This window comes from Desmodus rotundus, chromosome 4 (genome assembly GCF_022682495.2).
Source record: "Desmodus rotundus isolate HL8 chromosome 4, HLdesRot8A.1, whole genome shotgun sequence".
NCBI lineage: Eukaryota > Metazoa > Chordata > Mammalia > Chiroptera > Phyllostomidae > Desmodus > Desmodus rotundus.
Window position 1 is genome coordinate 172,315,870 of NC_071390.1, and position 20,289 is coordinate 172,336,158.

Consider the following 20,289-nt stretch of genomic DNA (forward strand, 5'->3'; position numbering starts at 1 on the left):
TATACTATCCTCATTTTTTTGGATTCTTTTTTCTTACTGTTGTTCTGATTAATTTTTTTTCTTCCTTATGTTCCAAATCATTGATTTGATTTTCAGCTTCATCCACTCTACTGTTGTTCCCTGTAAATTGTTCTTTGTTTCAATTAGTGTATCCTTTGTTTGTGACTGGATCATTTTTTTATGCTGTTGAGGTTCTCACTGAGTTCCTTGAGCATCCTTATAACCAATGTTTTGAACTCTGCATCTGATAGATTGCTTATTTCCATTTTGTTTAGTTCTTTTTCTTGAGTTTTGATCTGTTCTTTCATTCGGGCCATGTTTCTTTGTCTCCTTGTTTTGGCAGCCTCCTTCCATTTGTTTGTATGTACTAGGTAGAGCTCCTTTGATTCCACGTCTTGGTAGTGTGGCCTAATGTAGTAGGAGTCCTGTAGGGTCCATAGGCACAGCCCCCCCTGTCACCCCAGCCTGGGTACTTGAGGTGCAGCCCTTCATGTGGACTGATTACACCCTCCTCTTGTAGTTGAGCCTTGGTTGCTGTTGGCAGATCAATGGGAGGGATTTATCCAGGCCAGTCAGCCGCAGAGATGGACTGTGACCACTTTCCACTAACCTCTTCCCTCCATGGAGAATCAGCTGTGCAAGGGTGGGTTGTGGTGGTCCATTGTGGTCTGTAGCTATACACTGGGTACACTGGCCCTGAGGTTTCTTAGGTGGTGCAGGCCAAGGTCAGCCCACACCTGTGTTCTGCCCAAGGCCACCCAGCCTGAGCTATAAAGGGATCTGAGTTGGCTGCTACTTGTGCTGGGCTTGGAGATTTCCAGGCAAAGCCAAGGTGTGAGATCTAGGCTGGCTGCTGCTAGTCCTGGGCCTGGGGCCACTTAGCAAGAGGTAGGAGTGCTGGGGGCTTACGGAGGCCAGCTGTTGCTTGCTTGATATGATTGGAAGTTGTCAAGCATGAGCCATGACCTGCCATTCATAGTGGAAAGTCTCTGTGAACACCTTGGCTAGACCCCTAAGTTGGGTAGAAGGGAGTCTCGGGGTATCTCCAGGGCAGAGCAGAAAGTGTTAGCCAGGCCGATGGGTCTCAGATATGGCATCCACCTGCCGGCTCTTTGGCTCTGTGTGGGGACGATTCAGAAAAGGAACAAAGGAGTCTGCCTGCCTTTCTGTCTGGAGAAAGCTGTCCCCCAGCTCCTGCCTTGATGCCAGACACTTCAGTTCCTCCCAGTTTGCCACTGATGCCTTTTAAACTGATACTCTGGTCTTAGAGTTAGGACGGAGTCTGTGTGTGGATTCTTTTAAGACGAACTACATGGGACTCCAGAAGGCTCTCCCACCCACTGGTTTTTGCAGCCAGAAGTTATGGGGCCTTTTCTGCCTGGCACTGTAACCCTGTGCTGAGGGCCTGGTGTGGGGCTGGGACTCCTCACTCCTGAAACACCCCTTCCGAATTTTTATCCACCACACTTGAGTGTGGGTACCAGCCCGTTCTGCTTTCTGCCCATCCTACCAGTCTATATGGATGTGGTTTCTTTAATTCCATAGTTGTCAGACTTCCACTCAGCTCCATTTGTTAGGGTTCTTAGTGATAGTTGATCTGTATTTTAGTTGTAATTTTGATGTGGTTGTACAAAGAAGTGCACCATGTTTACCTATTTTTAACCATTCTAATAGGTATTCAGTGGTATCTCATTAGTGTTTTAATTTCAGTTCCTTAATGACATATATTGAGCATCTTTTCACATGCTTATTTGCTATCTGTGTATCTTCTTAGGTGAGATATCTGTTCAGATCTTTTGCATATTTTTTCACCCACTTGCATTGGGTTATTCATTTTCTCATTGTTAAGACCCCTTTGTAAGGTATGCAAATGTTTTTCTCTAAGGATTTTCTTTTCATTCTCTTAATATAGTCTTTGACAGACCAGAAATTTTAAAATTTTAATATAGTCTGTGTTACCAATTTTATTTTATGCATCATGTTTTGTTGTTTTCTAAAAAGTCATTGTCAAACTCAAGGTCACCAAGATTTTCTCTTATGCTATCTTTTAATGGTTTTGTAGTTGTATTTGTACCTTTAGGTATACAGCCTATTTTGAGTTAATTTTTGTGAAATGTGTTTTATCTTATTGATAAAATATACTTTTTCAAAGTATATAATTCAGCCCTGGCTGGTGTAGCTCAGTGGATTGAGTGCAGGCTATGAACCAGAGGGTCACCAGTTTGATTCCCGGTCAGGGCACCTGCCTGGGTTGTGGGCCAGGTCCCCAGTGGGGGCCACATGAGAGGCAACTACACACTGATGTTTCTCTACCTGTCTTTCTCCCTCCCTTCCCCTCTCTAAAAATAAATAAATAAAATCTTTCAAAAAAAAGTATATAATTCAGTGGTTTTTAGTATACTCATTCACAAGTTTTACAACCATTACTACTATCTGATTCTAGAACATTTTCATCACCCTAATAAAGAAAGTCATTAACAGATTAGCACTCGCTCATTTTTCTTCGACCCTCCTCCCGGCTCTGGCAACCACTAATCTACTTCCTGTGTCTATCGATTTGCCTGTTTCAGACATTTCATGTAAATGGAGTCTTTAAATGCAGCTTTTATTTAGCATAGTGTTTTTGAGGCTTATCCTTGTTATAGCTTGCATTAGTTTTTCATTCCTTTTTATGATTGAATAATACTGTGTTACAATGTTCTTTCTTGATGTCAAATGACATCTCATTGCAGTTTTGATTTGCATTTCCCTAATGACTAATGATGTTAAGCATTGTGTCATGTGCTTATTGGCCATTAGTAGTATGTTCTTTGGAGATGACTATTCAAATTATTTGCCATATCGTAATCATTGTATACTTGTCTTTTCATTGTTGTGTTGTAACAATTGTTTTTATACTCTGGACACTAGACCCCTATTAGACATGAGATTTATAAATACTTACTCCCATTGTTTGGACTGTCCTTGCACTGCTTCCTAGTATCCTTTTAAGCACAGAATTTTTTAATTTTGATCAAGTCCAGTACACCTATTTATTCTTTTCTTTCTTGTGAAATGTGTTTCTTTAAGTGTCAAATCTGAGGAATCATTGCCTTGATTTAGTTACGAAAATATGTGTCTATACTTTGTTCTGAGATGTTTATTGTTTTAGCCTACTCTATTTAATAGGTCTTTGATCCACATTGAGGTAATTATTGTATAGGGTCTGAGGTAGAGGTCCTGCTACTTACTGGCCTCATAGAATGAGTTGGGAAGTATTTCTTAGAGTTTGTGAAAGATTGGTGGTGATTCTTCTTTAAATGTCTAACAGTATTCACCAGGAAATCTCTCTGTCCCTGGGCTTTTCTTTGTGACAAGTTTTTAGTTATTGGCTCAATCTCTTTACTTGTTAAAGGTTTATTCAGATTTTGTATTACTTCTTGAATCAGTTTGGTAATTTGTGTCTTTCTAGGAATTTGGGCATTTTATCTAGGAGATCTAATTAGTTGATGTATATTTTTTATGGTATTTCCTGAGTATCCTTTGTGTTTTTTTAATGTTAATGTTGATATCTTTTCCTTCATTCCTGATTTTAGCAACTTAAATCTTGTCTAGGTTTTTTTTTTTTTTTTTTTTGGTCAGTCTAGCTAAAGGTTTATAAATTTTTTGATCTTTTCAAAGAACTAACTTTTGGTTTCATTGAGCTTGTCTCTTGTTTTTCTATTCTCTATTTTTCCTGCTCTCACCTTTTATTTATTTATGTTTGATTTGGGTTTAACTTTTCATTTATTTTCTCATTAGTTGGTAGGTTAGGTAATTGGGTCATTGATTTGAAAATTTTTTTTAACTACTGTATTTTTCAGACTATAAGATGCACTCCCCCCCACCAAATTCGGGAGGAAAATAGGGGTGCATCTTATAGTCCGAATGTAGCTTACCTGGCTCGCTAGCGTGGGGGACGCGGTGGTGGAGCAGGGTCACAGGAGGCAGGAAGCCGGCAGCAGCAGGAGTGGGGCAATGCTGTGGGCCCTAGCTGGGAGGAGGGGGGTGTCCCAGCAGTGCGAAGCAAGGGAGGCAGGAGTGGAGTCCCCACTGCAGCATACTGTAGTGCTAGGAGGGTACAAGTGGTGCAGGCACGTTAGGAGAAGAAAGCCTGCGGTGCCCATAGGTGCCTCCATCATGTGACTGGTGTGTCCCCGATTAACATTAACATAGGCAAATTCCACTGCAGGGTCACCTGTCAATGTGACCCTGCAGCTGTTGCAAAACTACAACTCCCATCATGCTTGGACAGGTTGGGATGATGGGATCTGTAATTTAGCAATAGCTGCAGAGCCACACAGGTTGTGCAAAACTGCTGTCCCCATACAAGAGTGTTGCACAACCTGTGGCCCTCCAGTAGCAGATCTCCTCCATAACAGTGTCAGCAATGCCTTAGACAGCTCTGAAGATGACATCCTCTGTGAACAGAGTGAAGGCAGTGATACTAGTGATTCTGAGGAACTGAGCTTCATAAATGTAGACAGTAGTGATGAGGAGTTCTTGGGGTTCCCTGATGATTAGAGGAGTTTCAGTACTTAAAGCTTAAAGTCAGTAATAATGGTCTTAATGCTGATGTTGAGTTCTGTTTACATTTACATTGGTGAAATATTATGTTATTTATATTATTAAATATTTTACCACATTTTTTGCTTCAAAATTTTTGTTCCTATTTTCCTCCTCTAAAACCTAGGTGCTTCTAATGGTCTGAAAAATATGGTATATGTATTTACATCTATAAATTGTCACTGCTTTACCTACATCTCATACCTTTCGGTATGTTGTGTTTTCCTGTCCACTCAACTTTTAGTGTATTCTAATAACCGTTGTGACCCCATCTTTTACCTATTATATATTTAGGATTTTTTTTCATATTTGTTAATTTTCCAGATTTCATCTTCTTACTGACAATTTTTTTTTCATTTCTTTGAGGTTGGAAACCATACTTTGTACTTTTTAAATCTCTTTGAATTGATTGAGACTTGTTTTGTGTCTTGGAGAATTTTCATGTGCACTTGACCAGAACACACATTCTGTTGGTTGGGGGTCAAGTGTTCTATGTATGTCGGTTAGGTGTAGTGGATTATGTCTTCTACTTGTTTGGTTTTTCGTCTCAGTTTTTAATCCATTATTAAAAGTGGTCTATTAAGTCTCTAACTATTACTGTTGAATATATTTCTTTAATTCTTTTAGTTTTTTTCTTTATGTATTTTTGATTGAACATTTATTTTCATAAAATGGCCTCTGTTTCAAATGATAATTTTATCTGATATTAGTATAACCACCCAAGCTTTCTTTTTCTTAGTTTTTACACAGTATGTCTTTTTCCTCCCTTTCTTTTAACATAGTTGTGTCTTTGAATTTAAAGTATTTGATAGAATATAGTTAGATTATTCTTTTAATATATTTTGCGAATCTCTGCTTTCATTTACATGTAATGTAACTACTGATAAGGTAGGATTTTCATCTGGCATTTACTATTTATTTTCAGTATGTTTTTGTTTTCTGTATGTCTCCATTATTCTTTTGTGTTAAATAGAAATTTTCTAGTGTACCATTTTATTTTGTTGTTATTTTTACTATGTGTTTTTCAGTTACTTTCTCAGTGGTTTCCCTGAGGATTATAATTAACATCTTGAACACCAGTCTAGTTCAGCTTCATACCTCCTTAATTTCAGTAGTATACAAAAACCTTGACTCTATATGTGTCAAAACCATCTCTCCTCCTTCATGCTGTATTGCCTTTTGTATTGCATCTTAGATATTGTTTGTCTACCAAGACAGACTCATAATTATTGCTTTGTGTAATCTTCTAAATTAGATAAGACGGAAACATTACAGCCTAAAAATACATTGATAATTTACAAATACATTTATACTGTACTTTACCTATATAGTTACTGTACTGGTGTTTATTTATTTTTTTGTATGGATTTACTTTACTGTCTAGTGTTCTTTCATTAGATCAGGTCTGCTAGCAAAAAAAAATATGTTTTTCTTTATCTGAGAATGTCTAAATTTCTCCTTTTTAATAAAGGATAGTTTTGCTGAATATAGAATTCTTGGTTGATAGTCTTTTTCTTTCAGTTCCTTGAATATGTCATGCCACTGACTTCTGGCCTTCATGAATTCTGGTGTGATATTGACTGTTAATCTCCTTGAGGGTCCTTGTTTGTGATGAGTTGATTTTTTCTTGTTTTCAAGATTGACTTTTTTCTCTTTGGTTTTTGATTGATTTACTATATACATACTGAGGTGCTTCCCAGTATGTCTAGATGCAACCCAATCTGACTTTTCATTTATTCTGTTTGGAGTTTGTTGGGCTTCTTGGATATGTTGATAAATGTTTTTCATAAAAGTGGGACATTATTAGCCATCATTTTTTCTAACATTTGTGTCTCTTCCCTCTCCTGGGACTACCATTTATGTGTGTTGGTACACTTGATGATGTCCCACAGGTCTCTGGGGCTCTGTTCAATATTTTTTCTTTTTTAAAAGAGAATTTAGCTATTTTCTTTCTTTTTTTCTTTCCTCCTCTCTCCTTCCTTCCTTCTTTCCTTCCTATCCTCCCCTTCCGTCCTCCCTTTCTTCCCTTTCTCTGCTGAGACTGGGTAAAGTCCCTTGGCATATTTTCAAAGTTACTGATTCTATTTTTAACCAGCTGAAATCTGCTGTTGTATCCATCTAGTGAATTTTAATTAGTGTACTTTTCCAACTTGACAATTTTAATGTTTTTTTAACTTATTTATATTTTTATTTATTGAGATATTCTTCTGATTTTTTTTCTTTATTCCTTTATACATGGTTTACTTTACTTTTTTTACTTTAGCAAGACTTTGGTTTTTTTATTTTTAAATATATAATCTTTATTATGTTTTTTTCCATTACCATTTAGTCCCCTTATACCCCCTCTCCCACATCAATCACCACCTTGTTGTCCATGTCCATGAGTTCTTTTTCCTTTTGAACATTCTTAAAATGGCTTATTTAAACTTTTTGTCTAGTAAATCCAATACCTCAGCTTCCTCAGATACGTTTTATATTGACTTCTTTCTTCCCTTGTATGGGCCATGCTCCGTTGTTTCTTTATATTTCTCATAATGTTTCATTTAAAAACTGGACATTTTAAATAATACAGTGTGACAGCTATGGAAATCAGATTATCTCTCAGCTCAGTTTGTTGCTGTTGCTGTATATTATTACTGTTTGTTTAGTGACTTTTCTGAACTAATTTTTTGAAGTCACTGATATTTCTTAGTTTAGTTGTCAATTAATAATTTAACAGATTTCCTTAAATTTCTGGAACCATAAGATTCTCGGTCTTTGCTTAGGAGCTATGTCTGTGTTGGGGAAGGCTACCTCAAAACTAGAATGGGAGGATGGGAATAGGGCAATTTGAAATATTATATATAGTTGTTGTTTTTACAGAGATTTAACCAGTGTCATTTCTTTTTTTCTTTTTTTTAAAGATTTTATTTATTTATTTTTAGAGAGTGGGAAGGGAGGGAGAAAGAGGAGAGAAGCATTAATCAGTTGCCTCTCACTCATGCCCCACCAGGGGACTGCGCCCACCAGCCAGCCACATGCCCTGAGCAGAAATCGAACTGACTACCTTTTGCTTTGTGGGATGATGCCCAACCAAGTGAGCTACACTAGTTAGGGCTAACCAGTGTTCTTAAATAGACACTTTCTTGAAAGATTTTCATTACTTCCAGAGTTTTTTGTTTAGTGGAATAAAATCCCTCCCACAGAGAAATATAAAGTGAAAATGAAAAACTCACACACAAGGCTCACAATATTATTAAGAAAGTCAAATTTCAAGAAAACCCATCAGCTTCCTGAAGCATGTTTTCTTGGTTTGGTCTTTGCTCAACCTTTCTTAGGTTTAGCCTCATTTGCTATCTGTATTGACTGAAAAATTTCAAAACAGTCAGGACCTGTTTTTTTTTTATTTAATTGTCCTTCCTTTAGCATAGCTCTCTTCTCTTACATTTTACTATAATTAGCAAGAGGAAACCCAAAGGCATCTCAACACTTTGTTTAGACATTTCCCTAGATTACCCAACTCATTAGGCACATGTTTTACTTTCCAAGTTACTACAGACAAGTATCGTCTTTCTGCCACTACATAAGTATATTCTTTCCTTCACTTCCCAATAACATTTACCTCATTTTAATACTCTCCCCAAAGGCCAATGTCTAGTTTTAAAGCCTCACCTATACATTTTAGGTTTTAATTACAGCAGCATCCCAACTAATACACACCAGAATATGTATTATTTATAATCTATTACTATCTAAGTATCTGACAAATTCTTTAAAATATAGCAGTTTAAAATAACAAATATTTATTATCTCACATTTTCTCTGAGCTGGAAATCTGAGAGTAGCTCAGCTGTATGTTTCTGGCCCAGTCACTTGGCAGCAGTGAAGGGGTCAGGTAGGGTTACAGTCAGACATCTGGGATTTGATTGATCTGGAGTATCTTCTTCCAATTTCAGTTACTTGGCTGTTCACAGGAGACTATAGTTCATCTCGACATGAGGCTCACCATAGGGCCACTCACTTGCCACTCCAGAGCAAGTAATGAGGGGCGGGGGAGGAAAGAGGAGGGGAAGGGAGAGGGAGAGAGATGCTAGGATGGAGTATGGGTAGGTGCAAGGAGAAAGCAGCGAACAGCAACATTCAACAGTATCCAACATAGAAACCATGTACACTTATTATAATCAAATATCAGAAGTGAAGTACACTTCTGCAGTATGCTGTTAATCACACATAGCACCCCTGATACAACATGGAAGAGACTATACAACAGTATTAAACCAGAAGATGGAAATCATTGAGGACAGTCTTGATACTGGCTACCACAGCATGTTAAACTTTTGAATTACATAGTTAAATTTGGAAAATAAAAAGGTAGGGCAAAAATAAGTTTCTTCTGTCTTCCTGAGGGCAGTAGACACCATTTCCATGTAGCAACATTCTATCTTCCAGCTAAATATTTATTATTTGTCTTACCTTTGAAAATACTTAAGTTTATAATCCCTGGCCTAGATCTTTAATTTACTCATTTGTTTTTGTAGTTATGACAGCTTGTACTTGTAATTTAGAAAACTCATTATCAGCAGAAAAACAAATCGATGTCTCTGTCTCAAAATAAAAATCAATAAATAAAAGAATCAAAAAAGAAAACTCATTAGCTAATTAGCAACTGAGCATTTTTATTGTCTTTTATTTATTTATTTATTTTTTTAGTTTAGTTTTTGCCAAGTTCCTTGGTCTTACACATAGACTTATTTTCCAATATAAAGAGACAAAAACTGTGAGTAGGTGAATAGAAGAGAGTAGCTCTGTCTGGTTTTAAACTTAGCTCTAAACTCAACCCTAAAGTATAGTCCTAATAATATGTTATGAGTCTGATTATGTTTTTGTTCTTTTTGGAAAATTCAGTTATTTTGAAATTATAAGGTGACATTAGTCAATAAATTGCAGGACAGTTAACCAAAATACCTAGAGGTACAGTCAGTATCTCCTCATAATATATAATGTGAAGCAAAATTAGGTTTGAAAAAAAGACAGAGAAGAAACCCTCAAAGATTGTTAGTGGTAATGATCAAGAAGTGGTATAAACTGAGAATCCTTATGTTCAACATGGAAATTTCTTGTTTTGGTAAATCACTTTACTTAGGTTACATGTGCTAATATTATTTTTTATTTATTTTTAACCAAAAAATATTACATGGGCTTAGATATCATGCCCTTCCTATATTTCCCTAATATTTATACTTACTTGACATCTTGTGATTTAAATAAAATACAGTTGCTCAGTTTGCATCTTTTTTGTTTCTCTTGTTATTTTCTCTCTAACTTAAAAGCTAATATTTATCACTGTAATCCATATTATGATTTTTCAAGGTTCTGTTATTCCCATTTTTATGAACAGAGACTAAAAGATGGAGGAGGTATGTAACTAGCCTATGTTCATAAATATGACTAAGATTCCAACCTATAAGCTAAAGTTTATTTTTTCCCCAGTAGCCTAAAACCAATAGTGCCTTTCTTTCCCACAGGGTTCAGAGAATAAATGTAAAAGCTAAAATACTACTCTTTTCAATAGGTTTGTAGTCCCTTTTCTCAGATAATTCTTCAGAATTTAAAACTTTTTATTTGAAAAGAGGCAGTGTACTAGAGATGTTTATTACATACCATCTCCAGCAGTTTCAAAACAGCATGCTGTGATCAAATATATTGATATTTCTGCAGGGAGCATGAATAGATTTATGTCATCTTAGGTCACATTTTGCTACCAAATGTGGGGGTGATCATAGTGAAGGTGTTTGTTGCCTCTTCTTACCTCCAAATAGTATGTTTTCAAATCTTCTTGCATTTTAGAATTGGGACACTATAACAGTTAATGCTAGTTCAAAGACTTGCCCTCATGTATCTTAGACAAGTTCTCCAGCTAATACTGAACCCCTAACTAGAGAAACTTGACCCTTCAGTCTCAGACAGCCCCAGATCAGTAGACCTGTTCACATAACACTGATCTACCTGGGTAAGCATTGAGGCATTTAAGGAGCAAAGAACTGCCATCTCAGAAGGAGGACCACTTGAAGAAGTATGGAGCCTAACCAAGTATGCTTAGTCATCCTTTCCAATTTGCCAGCTGTTCTACCTCTGAAAGAGCAGAGTAAATAAAAGCATTGGGTTGAAACCAGAAGTGTGTGTGAAAAGCTACCACCAACCTCCCTCCCCAATACCACAACTTTTTATTACCATTATATAACTCTCTCTAACTGGTCTGTCCTTATTCCACAACTCTCACTATAAAATCATTCAGTTGTTTCGACCTCTTGTATAAGTTTCAAGTAGAGTTGTATATCACTGCTGACCTTCATTATAATTGTAGCTGATCAGCATGTTTGGATATCAAGGATTAAGAGCTTTAATAATGATATTGTCATTTTTATAGGAGAATCTTAGTAGATGCTTGCCGAAACCTTTAGGAGTGAAATGTCATTCTACAATTTACTTTCAGTGGATCTGCAAACCAAAAAAAGTTTAAAAGAAAGCAAATGTGGTAGAATACTAACAATTCTTGAATCTTGATTGAGTTTGTCTGTGTGATTATACTGTGCTTTTATTCTTTCTGATTGAAATTTCTCAATATAAAAAGGTGAAATAAAAAATCCTTGATGATGACATTCAAGCTGTATATGAAATACACATTTGACAGAATTAAAAAATTTAATGGTAATTAACAGTTATGAGAGTTTAGATATTTTCTTTATAGATAATGTATGTACTTTTGTATATTAAGTAAAAATTGCTTGATAACATATATACAATTTATGTTCACATACCGAGTTTTAATATCTAGTAGAATACATTTAAATCAAAACTATTAAGAAAAGACAGAACTGAACTATGTCAAATTCCTTATCCATATTTTAGTTTGTAACCAAAAATGTTTATCTTTAACAAGTGATTAAATATGCCAAGGTTTGGGGTTGATATATTATTATAATACTAATTAAATCTACAATGTTTCTGTTCCTACGTCTTAAACCGTTGGTAATTACATACTGATGCTAAAAAGACTTCTGAAATCATTAACTTGTAATAAAAACGGGTAAGTTTAAATATTAGTATTTTGTATTCATTTTTTAATGCTTATTGTATTTATTTCTTCTCTAGATCTTCCTCAGAACTGTGATCCTAACATTCCCCTAGTTGCTCAGGAATTAATGAAAAAGATGATACGTCAGTTTGCAATTGAGTATATTTCAAAAAGTGGTAAAATTCAAGAAAACAGAAATGGTTCAATTGGACCAAGTCTAATATATAAAAGTATCCAAATGAATCAAGCAGAAAACTCCCTTCAGGAAGAGCAGGAAGGCCCCTTAGACCTCACTGTGAATCGAATGCAAGAACAAAATACTCAGCAAGGTAAGACTTTTGTGTATGTAATATATAATTTTGTTTTAATGTTCTTAAATGTATGTATACTTATAGAGAAATTTGATAAGTAATACTTGTAATTAGCCTTTGTGATATGGACTACTGAGAAGTGCTAAATCAGAGCTTTTATATTGCATTTGACTTTTATTTATAAAAAAAGAAATTTGACCTGCTCTCAGTCTCCTTTCACAATAAAGTGTATGGTGAGAGAATCTTAACACGCAACTTAAATGCAAAATATACTTGTAAAGAGAGGTAGGTATATGATTAAAAAATATTCTTTAAAATGTAGAGCTGAAAATAATTATTAAGCACTTGCTGTTCAGTTTTTTTACACTTAGATAAAAAATAAGAAATAGATGATATATCTTTCATTGTTAATGTAAATAGGGAAAAAGAAAAGTTATTACAAGTAATAAATATAATGTAATTATGTAACTAACTATATAAAGATTCATTTTTCATAAGAGTCTGAATGATAAAGGCTATGTAGGACTTAATCTCATAGTTAGCTGAAGGAAGAGCCATAATTTACAGAGCGAAGGAAGGAAGGACCTTTTCAGTGCTTGTGGAGGATAGCAAGTAAGTGTTTGACTTGAGAAGATAGAGCAAGTAGCTTTTGTTAACACAAGGTTGGGGTGTTATTGTCAGTTCTTGAAGCCAGAAAAATATCAACATTAAATTTGATATCAGAAGGTATTGTGGTGTTTGGGGCTCTAAAAGCCATTGTTTAAAGAAAATCGTCTTTTTAATGTGTAAGACAGATTAAAATTGAGAGGGAGCTGAAATACAGAAATAATTGTTTCTTAAAAATTGTATATGAATGTATGTGATATGAAATACTAGGTTATATGACAGAAAATTTCAAGGATGACTATAAGGCTTAAGGAAAAATGTATCAACACAAAGTTTGGAAATTAGCATAAGATTTAAAAAATATTTTTCTTTACTTTGCTTTTCCAAGTTTCATACCCTCTTATATCTCTTCTCATCTGTGGAAGGCAGTTTAGTGTTCTACAGAGACTAAAACATAGGCTTTGATATCTGAAAGACTTGTGGTTGAAATCCCACCTCTGCTCCATAAGTTACTTAAACATGTAACTTTACCTATTGGAACTTTAATTTCCTCATCATTATTTGGCAATAATAATAGCAAACTCATTGGAGCAGTGTGAAAAGTTAAACATAAAGGAGCTAACTCATAAAAGATACCCAAACACTAGTCTCTCCATACTTTCTGCCTATGTTCCTTATCACCATAGAAGTGAAGCCTTAGAAGTAGCATGATAGTGATCTGTGAATTTTTGTATGGCTGTTAAACTGAAGTAGAACTGAACTTTCTCCAAATGGCCCAGTGAACAGAATTAGGATCGCAAGCTAGAAGTTAGGTAGAAACAAACTCTGGTCCATAGAAGAAAGAATATTTCTAAGCATCAGACAATTCTTAAAATTTAAACGGGCAAATGATTCCCTGATTGCCTTATCATTACTTAGAGGTATTCAAAAGCATTAGATGAGCGATAGGATAGATGAAATTTTTTAAAGTTAAATTCCAGTTCTGATATTCTCTGATTCTGTGAACTTAAATGGTAAGGCAGACCCAAGTACATGCAGAAAACGAGTAATGTAAATTATTTACATGACTGTGATGTCCTAGGGAAAGTGCACAAATGTGTACGTGAACATCCTGAAGTTGAAAAGAGTAGTGATACTGGATATAAATCTGTACTTTAGGCTTCTTGACGATTTTAATTGGGGGCGATGACTTTTTATATATAATTTCAGTGTTCCTCAGCATAGGAATCACTTAGTCTAGTGTGACTTGTAATGTAGAGAGCAGAAGAGAGACTGATAATAGATGAGGCTAAAAATAAATAGGTAGGGACCAGATTATGAGAAGGCCCTGTAGGATACAGTAAGGATTTTGACTTTCCTTAGAGGCACAGAAAGCTGTTAGATTGCTGTAAGCGCTGTGTAATAAAATCAGATTTTCGTTAACAAACCATACTTCTGTGACATAGGTTGATAGGCTCTAACTCTGCCTACTTTGCATGCCAAATTATTTAAATAAAAAATTGAGTGCATACCCTTTGATGCATTTGTTTGTGCACATGTGTGTGTTTGTATATTTATATACTCTAATACCTTATACTCACCTTTCCACAAATTAAAATTTTTAAGTTTGAAATAAAGATGTTACAAGCAATTTTAAATGTCTCGCCATGATCACTGTCAGTATCTTATTGCACAACATAGACTTAGTGAGAGTATCATTAGTAATGATAGAAGGTATAAATCCATATTTCAAATGGTTTTCTTAAGAAATTTTAAAAATTTGGACCAACTAGCCTATAGTATAATCAATAAAGTGCTCCTACTAATAGAAGCAGTGTTAGTCTTGCCTTCCTTTGTAGCTACTGCTTACATTTTTCATATTATTCTCACTCTATAAATTTTTAACAGTATTCAAGTCAGTTCATTTTGTGTTACTTTATTTAAATTAGATGACATAATGCATAAATCCAATAGATAATCTAATAACAAGTAATATGAATAATTTATGGGTAGTGTAACCTATAAATCTATAAAATTATCAACCCCAAATAGTTTCATAGGTTACTTCACATAACCTTAAAGCAACAGATAATTCCTGTCAACACAGACTATTTTAAAGAACAGAAATCAAATATTGATATAATTTTTATACCGAAACCAAAGATAGCAAAAGGAAAAAAAAGTTGCAAACCACCCTTACAAGCCTAAGTTCAAAAGGTCTAAATAAATATTAGAAAATTGAAAATAATGTAGTATAAAAACATGACAAATAATGACTAGGGAGGCATGAATGATCTTGCATTTGAAAAACCTTTATACTTTTCCACATTACCAAAAAAAAGAAGAAAAATCTTCTTTAGGATACAGAAAAAAATCCTAAAAATGCTGACACATTTCTGATATAAGATGCCTATCAAACAAAGAATGTATGACCATTTTCACTACCAGAAATATTATAATCTAATGATTTAAAGTACTGGGGAAGACAAAAAAATACACTATCACTAATTTTTGATATTTTATGGGAGGTCCTGACTCATATAACATGATGAGAAAATAGAAATATGAAAATAAACAATTTTAAGCAATTGGTTATAAGGAAAGAGTGGGAACACATTATCATCCGTTATAAGCAATATGATTGTGCATATAGAAAATGTAAAAGCATATTTAGATAAACTTTTAGAATTGGTGAAAAACTTCAGAAAAGATACTACTCATAAGATCAATATGTATTGCTACATATCAGCAACCACTCAATTAGAAAATCCATTAAAGAGAAAATCTATAATAGCAACATAAGTAGGGGGGAAAAACATTAAAACACCTAAGAATTAAACTAATAAACTGTTTAAGACCTTATGGAGAACATTATAAAACTTTATTAAAGGGCATAAAAGCAGACTCCCAAAATAAGGGGTTATATTTTAAATGAATGGGAAGACTAAAAGATATCAATTCATTTTTAATATAATTGAAAATTATATTAAAAATATAATTTATTTATATTTAAAATATAATTTTACAAATTCAGTGTCATTCCAGTCAAAATTTTGATAAGGTTTATTGTGAAAAATGATTTACCAAGCCTAAAATTTATGAACAATACTTAAAGAGCCAAGAATAACTAAGTCAAAGGCAGTGAAGGACTTGCTCTAAAACATGTGAAGACTTACTTAGTACAGTAATTAGAGCAGGGTGCTATTGGCCATATATAAAATCAGTAGAACAGATTAGAAAGTCCAGAAACTCTCCAAACATTAACAGAATCTTGGTATAAGACAAAGATGTTGTTATAAATTAAGAAAGGATGACCTATTCAGTAAATTGTTTGGGGGAAATTGATTACTCACATGAAACAAAAAAAAAATAGATGGATCCCTACCTCAAAACACTCACCCAAATAATTCCAGCTGGGTTAAAGGTGAAAAGAAAAACTAAAAATTTGAAAAGATTTAGAATGATATCTTAATGAACTCAAAGTAAGGAAGAATTTCTTAAGATGCAAAATTATCAATCCATACAACAATTTTGTAACTTTGATTATACTGAAAAAAATTTAAGTATTATAAAAGTGTGAATGGAATGAAAGTTTAAGCCTCAAATTGGGAGGTAGTATTTATAATTGATATAAACTGGCACCATTCACCTAACAAAACAAAACTACAACCAGTAAGAAAAATGCAACTCTGTAAAAAAATAAGCATAAATAGTTCTCATAAGATAACAGCTTAATCAAAGAACCAAAGAAATATAGTTATCCTTTCCAGTCTATTCCAGTATACTTTTACTCTCTAGTATAAGAGATGGTAATTCAACCTCTGATTAACAATAAACTTGCAAAAAAATTTTGACAGCTCATATTTCCAAAATATCTACTCTTAATTTGTATTTTCATCTGCAACAATATTTTACTTTACAGTTTTTCAGATATTTGTAGAAATTATCATCATCTCCAAGACTTCTTTTTTTCGTGCTAACCTTCAGCGTGTTTTTTTTTCCCATCTGTAATAATAGGAGAGTTTATCTCTTTTTACTTACCAGTGCTGTAAATACTTGTCGAAACTATTACGTCTCTAAACCTCTGTTTTCAATGCAGATCTTTTTAGCTTGTTTAATTCTTCATTAGGTCAGCTTCTGGAGTTCTCATTTTCCTTGCCCTATCTTTTACAAACTCTAAACTGACTTAAAACATAGTTGTCCTAAAAGTTTTTACTAGGTGTTACTTAGTAACAAGGTATTACTTTCTATCAAGGTGTTTCTTTTTGTACTTTTGCACAAGATGTAGAGATACTTCTTTTTGTACTTTCATTTCTACAAATTTGCGCACATACTCTGAACCTCAGAAACTGGTAAGAAGTCAGTCATGCATTGCTTGTACAAATGACTCTCTTTTTTGTCCTGGTACACTTAAAAATACAGGTAGAAATACCATTGGCACATCAAAAGTTTTTTTTCAATTTTAATCTGGGGCCAAGGTAAAAACTTCTCCTTAATTATAAAGCACAGAATAAATTTGCACCCTAGGGACCTTTATCATTATCATCGAAACCATGAAGAATTTACCAGTCCTATACCAAACAAGATCAAATGTGGGCAGACGAGACAGCAGCACTTCATTGGCCTTGTTGGTGTCATTTTCTACCATGAATTCCAGTGATAATATCCTAGTAGAACACCAGTATGGTAAATTGATGACTACATTGTTCTTGTTTCCATGCTCATTTCCCCACTGTAATCTATGCCTGAGAGCAGGAAACAGTCTGTTCGCTTGTATCCCCAGTGCATGTATGATGCATGACATACTGGATTTATTGGATTAAAAATCTTCACTATTTTCAAATGCCTCTGACAAAATGAGATTTGATCATTGGGTTTATGATCTGTGAGCAATGAAATTTTTTATTTTAAATATTTCAGTTGGAAAATACCCTAAAATATTAATATACTTTCTCAAATAACATATGCAATATTAAGTGTTAACATGAAAATTAATTATTGCACTGCCTTGTAATGACCTAACATTTTTAGAATTATTTTCCCTTAATCTATTTGGTAAGAGTTAAGTAGAAATTTTTTAAAGAATTGTTACACTACTATGGCTGTAGTATGCCAGTCATTTTCTGAGTGCAAAGGAAACAATAAAGAACATGATAGAAAATGTTTCTGCCCTCATGGGTCTTATATTCTGCTGGGGTAGACAGAAAAAAGATAAGTCAATAAAAATTTTCACAAAGTAATAAGATCTATAATGGAAATAAAACTCAGTTACGGCAAGGAGTAATAACAGTAGCAGGCAGGAAGATGTTATTGTGTTGGAATAAATGATTAGGCAAAGACACTGAGAAGGTGATTTGTCCAATCTACAACCAATAAATGGAAACAATTTGTATTTATTTTTAGGGACATAATTCAAATACACAGAAAAGTACAGCGTAGTAATCTTGTTCCTGTCACCCAGAACTATCTCATCCTTTCATTTATTCTTGGAAGCAGCCACCAATAATACCTATTTATGTTTCTATAAGCAGAATAATTTTGTGTGTGCTTTAAAAATGTATGTAATGCATACTAAATGCACTGTTGTTGATTTAATCCTACTACTTTTTTTACTAATCGTATTAGCAAAAATTAAAAATTCCAACAATACCAGGTCTTGTCAAGGATATGAGAAATTTGGAAATATCTACTGAATATTTCCAAGAAAAATTTTTACACACAAGGAAATATTTGGAAGGATTTTTATTTCAGCATTGTTTGTAGTTGCAAAAAAAACTAAAACAACCTAGGTATCTACCAATGGTAAATAAATTTAAGCCTCCCTCTCTCTCTTCTGCTTACTTTGTATTGCTCTAGAGCAGCAATTTTCAACCCTTTTCATCTCATGGCACACATAAACTAATTACTAAAATTCTGCAGCACACCAAAAAAATACATATTTTGTCAGTTAGACAAAAAAATAAATATTATTTCGATTCACACCAGACAGCTACTGTTACATTCGCTGTTGTAATTTTTTTTTTTTTAATTTGGCAACCTAGGAGAAAAGAGGTCAGTGCCCCTGACTAAATAGTTAGGTATTGCATGTTTTAAAAATTCTTGTAAGCACACTGGCTTGCCATGGCACACCGGTTGAAAATCACTGCCCTAGAGCATTTAGCATAATAAGTGCTTAGTTTTTATTCGTCAAGTTACTTATTAGTACTTTGGAAATATGTACACAAAAAAAACTAGTTACGGTGTGGTAGTTCCATTGTGAAGGAGTGATGCTGATACATGTAGTCACCATTTAGCTAAATAGAAGTCATCAACCGGAGCAAGAAAATGCCTTTCATCTCCCACTCCTGATATTCCTTTTTCTTAACCCTTCTTCCCAAGCCGTCTCTCCCCTTCTTTTTGTTTTTGTTGTTCTAATTCATAGAGTCATGGGGTAATTCATTACCCCTTTTCTAGTTCTTGAGTTACAGCCTTTGTGAAGGAAAATGGAATTACCATATCAGCAAAATACAAAAAAGTATAGGTGATAACGTTCCTTTAAAAAAGTGAGATTTTCTATACATAACTAAAATTTATCTAAAAGTCTTTTATGTGTGTATCTATGTATCTTGTATTCACTACATAAATGTTCATTGATTAAAGAATTTTATTGTGTGGCAGAATGTGTTGAAGAAGTATATTCCCATTTTCACTAACAGAGTTTAATGTGTTTCTTTAGTTAACATACTTTTGGAGCAAAATTTCTAACATAAGCAACCTAGGTTTTGAGAAGGGGGAAAAAATATAAAAGTATTTCTCCCCTGGGTCACTGTTTAGTATTCCTAAAGAAAAGGAATCAGGAGTATCCTGATTTGCGTAGCTCTATTAAAGATGGAACAACGCTTCTTCTCAAGCTCATCCTAGCTATAACTGGGGCTGTGTGTGGCTCTCAACACAGCAGTCAGTGAGTGGTCCAGAAAGGACAAGAATGCCTTTATTGCCTTAGCTAGGGTGCTATAGCCTAGTTTGCATAGTTAATGTAGAGGGGAGAGAGAAGGGGTTTGTTGTACCTTCTTATTTCTGGTTTGTGGAATAATTGACTTTACTTCAACCATATTAAAAGTGTAGAAGAGTTTAGAATTGGAGACTTTTTAGTTAATTCATTCTGTAACATTGACTAGGAATAACTCACTAATAGTGTGTTTGACCTGCTACAAAATACCTGAAACATGAGCAAAATCAAAACTAGTGAATTGAATAATAAATCTGAATGTGGATTAGGTATTCATTTTTTGAAGGAGGTAGTCTTATGAGGTCTTGAAGTAGTAAAATTTTTATTGCTGAAGAAGAGAAATGGGATAGTAAGAGAAAAGACCTTTCTTTCTTTAAAATTCAGTAGGTTACAGCACTCTACTATTTATGAAGTAAAAATGAAAAAGGTAAGACCTCTGACCTTGAGGAGTTTGGTCTTATGGAAGAAAAAGATGTGTAAGTCAATAATTGCGTGAAAATGTCGTAAGTGTTATAGGACACTGTTGGCTCACGGGAGACAGTAATCAGCCTCCACTTGGAATCTCAGTCTTTAAAGAGAGTGTGAGTTTGACAAGTTGAAAAGCTAAAAAGACCATTCTAGGCAGAGGGAGTCATGAAGTGCAGTTTGAGAGTCCCGACACCACATAGCACAGTTAAGGAACTACAGTGGTTAGATACATGTGAAGTGTGAGCCTAAGCATAAAATTGGGTTTGAGGGGTAAACTGGTGCAAGATACTTCAAGTTAT

The 20,289-nt window shown here is 34.3% G+C and overlaps 1 protein-coding gene across 9 annotated transcripts in view; it reads left to right on the top strand.

Moving 5' to 3' along the window:
- The window catches only part of LCORL (ligand dependent nuclear receptor corepressor like), a 128,109-nt gene that overhangs the window by 73,217 nt on the left and 34,603 nt on the right, over window positions 1-20,289 (top strand). For 8 of the 9 annotated variants that reach the window (XM_045182952.3, XM_024573881.3, XM_053923104.2 and 5 more), the window contains one exon: window positions 11,716-11,967. In XM_045182952.3, the coding sequence (XP_045038887.2) occupies window positions 11,716-11,967 (252 nt within the window). Of the gene's footprint in view, window positions 1-11,715; window positions 11,968-20,289 lie in introns of those variants that run through there. The other variant, XM_053923103.2, reaches the window with a different exon arrangement.